At 31.5% G+C, this 9,119-nt stretch overlaps 2 protein-coding genes across 2 annotated transcripts in view; one reads left to right on the top strand and one right to left on the bottom strand.

Moving 5' to 3' along the window:
• Nucleotides 1–7,879, bottom strand: part of LOC119829878 (pseudouridine-5'-phosphate glycosidase) — a 22,687-nt gene extending 14,808 nt beyond the window's left edge. Inside the window, exon 1 of the mRNA XM_038352577.1 lies at nucleotides 7,758–7,879. The gene's annotated coding sequence lies outside the window, so the exon portion shown is untranslated. The remainder of the gene's footprint in view (nucleotides 1–7,757) is intronic.
• Nucleotides 1–9,119, top strand: part of LOC119830558 (EF-hand domain-containing protein 1-like) — a 43,513-nt gene that overhangs the window by 1,712 nt on the left and 32,682 nt on the right. The window contains exons 2-3 of the mRNA XM_038353619.1: nucleotides 1,344–1,560; nucleotides 4,803–4,958. Of these exons, the coding sequence (XP_038209547.1) occupies nucleotides 1,344–1,560; nucleotides 4,803–4,958 (373 nt within the window). The remainder of the gene's footprint in view (nucleotides 1–1,343; nucleotides 1,561–4,802; nucleotides 4,959–9,119) is intronic.

Here is a 9,119-nt window from a genome sequence, read left to right as displayed (position 1 = left end):
TTCAAATCTTTAGTAGTGAATAAACTATAGTGGATATTTGTGTTTTGTACTTCATTTCTACACAAACTCCATTATAACGTGTATTTAAATGTATTTATTGATACGCAGTTATATTCATATGAATAATCCCTTTAAATTCATACAGTCGTTCTAAGGCATTTAGATAGGTCAATCGTGCAGGCGGCGAGGCGCGGAAGGAACGAGCCCGGGCTACATAAGCTATGTTATATACATTTTGATGTCGTTTACAAATTTTGAGTTTTATCAATCACGATATTTTTCGGCTTTTACTACGTGATATCATGAATAAGTGGCTAATAATATGTGAAACATGTTTTGACGATTTGCCTCATCACTCGTTGAAACATTCGTATACGAGTGTCGTATCGAACCAATGTTCACACATTTCGCAAAACACAAAAATTCGGTCATGTGCTCGGAGTACCGTGAAATGTTTAATTAATATTGAGATACAATCAACGATCCGATGTTCCCTTTATGAATAAACTTAAATATCGAGGTTTTAAATACTCTAAAATAATAAACATAAATTACGTTATTATTGCATGCTCATATTTAATAATTATGATTAAATATAATAATAATTAATTAGTCGTGCCTCGGGCAATAAAGTTTGTTTGTAAACGCTTCCGGGTCGAATTTTCCATTTTCCGTAAGTTTATCGATTAAATAACGTATAAAGCTATGTATTAGCAGCCAACTGCAATAAAGCTTTGAATAAAAAAAAAACAAGAACGCGATAAATATGTTGGCGCGTACAAATTAGAACAGGCAGGGGCTAATTAAAGCCTCATAATTTACCGCCTTTGTTGCGTGATAGTCACGGTTATAGGTTTTACTATTAGCCTTGTTTAAAATATACGTACATATGTTAATAGCTTATGCTAATGTAATAAGGTTCTATTGCATTTGGAAACTATCCAATAAACAAAAAACGTATCCTTTGTTTTTTTTTAAGAATAATTAGTAATGTTCAGATATCATAATTATGGGATTGTTTGAAACATTAATCTGGTTGTATTTCAACATACATGATGAACTTATCGGGCCAAAATGTACATCGCTCTACAGTCTACATGAACACATTCCCAAAGTTCTATAAACAACTGTCACATAGATACGCCCATATTTTTTGCAGTCATTGTCTTAAGAATGAAAATAGATAATGAATGATAATGAATGAATAGATATGCTAGCCTGGTCGCAGTAAAATTGATGTTTAAGTTATTTTTTTTTGTGTCCCTTTGTCGTTGTATTTACATACAGAAAACTATTGATGACTGATTTGTACCTAATACTAATACTAATGTTGACATTTCCAGCTACGATCCATCCCTGACGTACGGTCGCGTCAAGCAGCCAGCTTTACCAGCTGTGATCCCTCATTGGGTGCATTACGACAAACGTTGCTTAAATTTCACGGCATTCTTTAAACAACCAGTGTTCGAAAATCCAGATGAACATTATAGGGTGCGGGTTGTCAACATTGTTTATTTCCTCGAAGATGATACTCTAACTGTTATGGAACCCAGAGTTAAGGTAACTGTAATTAGCATTTTTCATCGAACATAATTCCAAATAACAGGCAGCTATTGAGAAAGTGCAGAATGATTGTGAAATAAACATACAATGTCTAATGGTAAATTTACACATTCGTGTGCGATATTCGTTCGTATTCCTGTAAATGTACCATTAGCCATTACCTAACATTTGAGGTAGTTTAGTCGTGTTTAAACGATTATAAATTACACTCATAGGAGGATAGTTTGTAAATATTTATATTATTCATATGTATGTTCTATAATCTAAAAAGCAGTGGTGAGAACCTCGGACTTCAAAATCCATAAGTCGGGGTTCGAGACCGGGCGAGCGTGCAGGAAATAAATTGATTTTTCAATTTATCTGCACAATATGACCTGAACCCTCATAGGAGGCCTGTGTCCCAGCAGTGCGAAGATATATGGGCTCATGATGATGATGATGATGATGATGTTCTATAATATGATACATTAAGTGCAACATGCTACAGACGGACTACGGTGCACTGCTTGATTTCATAGGTGCGTCCATAATTAAATAAGCTCCGATTTTTTGAGGGGCAAAGAAATATTGTAGGAACTCTGTAAATTGAGATTCGTTACATACTACTGTTAAACAATGTTGGTAGTGGAATTAAAGTTCCAACTACAATCATAATGAGACTTAAATAACTTGTCAAAACCAGGAACGTAACACGTGGCCTTTAAATTGTTTTGCGCGATTAATTTGCTACGACTCTATTATTACGCCGTTCCACAGAAATGGTACGTGAACCACAGTATTCAGGTTATTTATAACTCGCTAAAATGTCAATTCTAAAATAACCCTCACGTGCATAACCACGTACCTACCCTGTTTGACACCCACACCAATTACTTTTAGCATTCTATAATGAGTTAGCGATAAAGTCAACTGTACATTTGTACAAGTTTCGAGGCATTGCGTCTGAAATTAATCAATCACCTGGGAAAAACGAGGGATAAAAACATTGGAGGGTTTTATATTGATGCGAAAAAATATGAATGATGCCCTGATGTGTTTGGTTTTGTTTCGAGTGTTTAAGTAATGAAAGAGAAGAGAGCTTTCGTTTGAAGGATATGTAGATATTTTTTATGGGAATTATAATTATTTATTTAGTTAGGACAACTTACAAAGCAGATATTAATACATTAAAAAAACATGGAGTATATAAATAGAAAAGCTGAGTGTTGCTTTACTACAAGTTGCCACGACTTGCTAGTAATTTTTACTTATTGAAAATTAAACTTAAACTTCACGTCACGGTGTGAAACCTTATATAATATTTATATGATCTATCCGCCTTATAAAAATATTCTTGACATTTTTCGGAGCTGTGTTTCATTTTCAATGTAAAATTGTATTATTGTAACGAGGAACTTATATCATGTTAATAGACAAAGGTTCTTTAGAAAATCCGTGTTCATACTAGTTTGAAAATGTTGTTCAGAAAATAAGGCGCCGACTTGTTTGAAGTTTCTAATTACCCTTTTCGTTTAACTCGAGCACTTTAAAAGCAACGATTTTAGATCGTAAAAGCAACACAAAGCTATGAAGTCTTTGAGTTACAATCATGCTACTATAAGCAAAATATGAAAGGGGTTTCTTTTCAATATTATAAATAAGATCAGAAATTGACTAAATGTTTCAATAAATCTATTTGCGTTACAGATATGATACTACATCAAATGTTTGTGTAAACACATAAATAAAACCCACGTTGTTTCCTATCAAAATGATGGGCTTGCGAATTGCTTTCTGTTTGACTCAATGCAGTAAATATTTGAGCAAACGAGTGTTGCCAAAGGTCTTTGTTATTATGTTTAGCTTTTAGAATAGTTATAAAAGAAGACCGCTATTCATGACATAGATAACAATGAAACGCACTATGCTTTCAATGTTGGATTCTTTTAATAATAATTGCGCTTATTCAGAATAGCTTGTGGCTTTTATAGTACAATATCAAGCGTATAATGACGTCGCTTAAAGTAGCAAGTAATTGTTTTTCACTTTTAAACCTGTTTATGGAGTCATTTTATAACGAAAGCCCATAAATAGTTTATGAAGTTATTGAAATAATTTTATAGGCTAGGCTGTTAAATGGCTTCTCAAACTATCAATAATTTGAGAGGCCACTAAACAGATATAAACTCATTTTTAAACTGGAAGAATGAATTTCGGTTGCGTTGTTCTTATTTTTCAGGTAATATTAAATAATAATTCTTCATATAAAATTTATTTTAAATGAAAAGTATCTTTCATATATTTATCTTTTTCAAATGCTTCTCTCACAATTATGTATGTACCTACATTTATGATATGACCATTTAAGCGTAACTAGATATTTTGTACCGACACAAAGATAAATTGAGATATTTTTATATTTTTCTAACTAGGAATCTAGTACGTTTTCTTTTTATAGGTAAAAATATTTCTGGATGTATTTGTATAAATTATAATCTAAGATGTAAATAATTTTGTGGAAGGCATTAAACAAAAAAGCAATGATGTCAGCCCAGTGCATATTTTGTGCAAGTAAATATAATTTACATAATATACTGTGCCCTGCGTTTTCATATATAAGATATAGAGAATATCGAGATAAAAAGTTGCCAATGTTGTTCAAGTTGTTCAGCTATCTACGTACCAAGTTTCATTGCAATAGGTTCAATATTTAATTATTCAATAGCTAGCTATATCCAGGTTATAATCTCTCACTGTATCAAATTTCATGCAGATCCCAATATAGATTTTTGAGTGAAAGAGTAACAAAAATCAATACATTGTCAAACTTTTGCGTTTATAATATCAAGTATGTTTAAAACCTATGTATGTTATTTATTTTTATTGAAAATTGAAGGCAAATGTAATTGAATGAAACGCACGCTGCACAGTTTAGTTGAGATGCAAGAGTGACATTTGCACGGAGAATAACCTTTACGAAGTTGAATTGAAACCGATGCTGGTATAACGCAAAGCTGGCAAATGAGCATGCATTTGTCTACGTTTGAATGCTACATGCTACGGCTGAGCTTGGCTTTGTTTCGTAGTCAACTGAGCGCCTTCCCGTCTCGTCTGGTCCATAATACTCGTTTTTTCCTTTCATTTGATTATTTTTTCCGCTTATTGCAGTGAAACATTGAAAACGAAACGGGTTTTACGTAAATTATTCATACGACTCGTTCTAACTACGATCCGATGTTAATTTCATGTATTTATTTCAGAATTCTGGCTTGTGGCAGGGAAGAATGGTTAAACGAGGGAAGATTCCTAAAAATGACCTCGGCGAATATTGGCACTGGAAAGATCTTGATAACGGAAAAGATATCTGTATTTACGGGAAAGTTTTTCACACTATATCCTGCGATTTGTTCACTAAGGTATGTAGGTATATTGTATAGCATTGTTGTCGATTATATATTAAATTGTCATTTAATGGGTTTAGAAGTATATTTGCAATAATAAATATGGTATTGTGTGCTTAAAGTACAATTTAGAGTTTAAAATAAATTTTATAAGTACCCAGTAGTCCAGAAATAGTGGTAGTTTTGCCTACAAAGCATTTCCGGGTGTTTTGAAAATGGCTGATCTTTTAAATTATTATGTGTTCTTTTCAATTGTCAATTTTGCTACCTCGTAACTTTTTCACTCGCGTCACCAAATTGAAAAAAATATTTGTCACTTTTTCTTTTCCAATTCATTTTGCGAAGAAGATATAGAATATGGACCAAAGAACAAGAGATATTCCAACAATTTTTTTAGAGTACAAATAACATCATTACATCAATAATTTTTTAGGGAAATGTATATAATTTCTGAGCGTACTTACACTGAAACTTATTACAACTTTTACATACAACCGTGAGGTATAATGAGCCAAGCGGTTTTTTATGTGGTTTCCTCGAATAAGTAGCCTTATCCATTTGTCTTCTTCTTACAAGTCAACACTAAAACGCATGTGCACATACACTACGGTTGTTAAAAAATCATAGGTACGGCTTGTTTAATTTCTTCTTGGCTTTCTAGTTTAATGAATATAAAACTGACCGAATATGTTTCAGCAAGTATATAAATGTATACTTTTACGTACCATCTTATAAAAACGCCTATTCTTAAACTCTTAAATTCATAATTTTATTTCATATTTGAACGTATAGATTCATTTCAACCGGACGTTCGTACTTCCGATGTGATTGTTTTTAACAGGATTTATGTAAAAGAAATCTTATCAGTAATTTAATAACAATTTCTGAAGCATTTAAATACGAGCAATAATGTACTTTCTTTGTTTTTAGTCTAGACACATAAACGGCAGCCATTCCCTAATACTGCCGATATTACGGTCCTTTTATCGGCAACGATGTCTCTGAGCAATTCATATTCGAGTTTGTCAAGCGCATAAGAACACATATAAATGAGAGACATTGTGAATGATTACTTTTAAATGGTGCAACTCCTTTTAATGCGACATATTTTTAATTTATGCTATGTCCGTGACTGTAAATTCCTTAACATGTTTTTATATTTTCTTTTACAGCTCGATTTCGAACGATTCAATTTTTAATTAAGTGCATGTTTATTATAATTAATGCGTATGTTGCAGGGTATTAATGCTTTAGTACTGTTGTTTTGGTTATTTATATTGACCGCGCATAACTCGAAACCTCCTAAAGTAAATAAATATACGAAAATGAAATTCTACATTCCTTCAGTTTATACTCCTTGGTAGAACATAGGATATTTTTATCTCGATATCCAGCAGGATTGACCAGAGAGTTGGGATATTTAGAAGGTAGAATAGAAAAAGTAAAAATGTATTTTCCGTTGTCATTTAATATTGTAATTATAAAAATTTCAAATATCGGTATACGGTCTATTGTTTGTTGTTCCGTATCCATTAACACATGTAACAACATAAGTAACATGAACTAAAAGCGTGTTTTATAACACCATAAAGTATATGATTAACTGCAAAAAAAGAGCAGAAAAGGCTTCAGGATTAGGATTATTCAGATTATGTTAATTTGATAGCGTATTGAAAAAATAATGAAACATACAAATAACAATTTGATACCATGGAGAAATCACAAAATTCCTCGCCATGTTTTATTCATCGACTAAAACCACACTAACGTGCGTAATAGTTTTGGCTTTTGGTCAAAACTGTCCTTATTTTATATTATTTTAATATAATTTATAAATTTTTAATAACATTCTTATTTTATGCATACGCATGTATGCATTCGGCTTTGTACACCGACAAAGTTAGCCTAGCATGCTAATTCGTTCATACTTGATTGTATAAATTTGTGCGTGCGTCATTCTTGTAGTCCCCTTATGAATGTTCTCATGCAAATACGGCGACTGGTCGTTTATTAGTACGTCCAGAGTGCCAAAGTAAAATAACCCGCAATACCACACATTAAAACTCTTACTTGAAATCAACTATGAATATGTGAAAATAGATACCTATATTTATTCTTTTTTTCTACGATTATTTGAATTTTTTATATTACTTGCGTATTTATGCAGTAGCATTTTGCTTTTTTTGAAAACATAATGTAAATAGGACGAAAAAAAAGTAAATACTTTTGTCAAAGTTCAGTAAAAAGGTAACGAAATATCATTTTTACGACATCAAATAACAACATCAAATTATTATTTATTATTAAGTTTTCAATAAGAGTTCATTTTAATTCCTTAATAATTGAGCTTTACATTGGTATTTTTTAATATGCTGTAGCTGCACTAGCTTACTAGATATATTTTAAAGAGTAATGGCAAGGCGGTCTACATATACGGTACCGATCGCACGTGCAGACGGAGTTAAGACTTTGTAGGTATCCTACTAAAACGCTTCTGAGGCTAATAAATAAATATCTTAACACATCAGTTATTATCCATTATAATTAATCCATTCAATTGTATAATTTTTTCGAAAGAACTAAGCAATGATTTTGCTCATTTATTATCTGTATTTAAAGTAGTGCAACACTAAAACAAATTTATTATTATCTATGGCACGCACGATCGCATCTTACACATTGATAGAATGAGATAGCGATAGATGCTAAAAGTAAATGGATTCGTGTTTACAGTAGCTGAGTAATAACATAACGTAAAATTCAGTAAATACTGTAGTTATAAAATAAATTTCAAATAATAATGAATACACTTACCTAAAGGTCGTTGCTATTGAAATAGGTTTTATGTAAATATGTCCTGTATGGCAGGTTTTTAGGTTATGTTAGGCGAACGAAGACCACAAATAAACTGTCAAACTGACGTAAGTAAGACTACTCACTAGCATTCATTGTGTTCATATAATAAAAATTAGTACCTGATCTAATTTAGTTAGGTTAAGCTTAATTCAATCTATGTACATAGAAAAATTGTTTATTTAATTTAAAATCATGATCATTCATGCATTCACTAAATTTTACAATGAATCGACGTATGCCATTTGTTTTGGTTTCTATACGCGATGATTAACTGATCTTTTTTGTTAAATTAAAATTACTTTATTTATTTAAAGACAATAATTGCAGAAGAGATATATAGTCATAGTATATATACTGCAATACCATAGACTGACGAATGAAACACGATCGTAACAGGAATCAATGTATACTGGTTGTTTTCCTTGTATATTTCTTTGGTTTCCAGGGTTTTAGTAGATACAAAAATAGTTATAAATAACCAAACACAAACTTATTATGCAATTTTTTTAATAATTAATTTTTTATTATCATGAATAATAATCTAAAAATATATTCATAGATTATTACTTCGCATCACAAAAATGCATTTCCTATGAAGATATGAAATTTCTTTGTAGTAAATTCGAGAAAATTTATTGCAGCTTTACCTTACTTCGCTGATTAATTATTTCACCTCGTCCTGTTCTTTCACCCCTGCCACCACATGTAACGGCTGGTGTTTAATTTCTACATTGAGAATTATGTTTTTGCATGAGATACTATGCGATATACTCACCGGAAAACAGTCCTTGCATCACTTAATTCAAATTGTTCTTTTGATCTTAAACCAATTTCTCAATATATGATTGTTAATTGTGATTTCCAAACATAAAAAAATAATAAATTTTACCATAAGCCAACATCTTTCATGCATTAATAAAATACCTTATCTCTGAGTGATATGAGTGTAAAGTAAATTCCTATGTAGGTATTTATGGACGATATAAACCTGAAATACGTGTATAATAATAATCTATACTGAGCTCTATATTCAAAATGTGATTCTTTTTCACATTAACAGAGCTATAATGTGAAACGAATGGATGCCGTAAAACCTTCGAATGGCTTTTAGAATAAAGCCAAAAGTGAGGTCGACGGGCTTAAAGTAGATGTGTTTATAGCCCAGGAATAGCTTGGGTGGTTTTTATATTGTCCACGACGGCTAGCCAATAAACTATGTTACCCACAAACCTTTACATGTGTTAGCCAGTGTGTAGATAAGTTTTATATAAGGATGTGGAAAAAATCAAGCGATTTCTATTAATATTGTCTATCTGTTCA

Source organism: Zerene cesonia, chromosome 11 (genome assembly GCF_012273895.1).
Source record: "Zerene cesonia ecotype Mississippi chromosome 11, Zerene_cesonia_1.1, whole genome shotgun sequence".
Taxonomy (NCBI): Eukaryota; Metazoa; Arthropoda; class Insecta; order Lepidoptera; family Pieridae; genus Zerene; species Zerene cesonia.
Note: the sequence above shows the minus strand (reverse complement) of the source record. Positions and strands in the feature narration are given on the sequence as shown.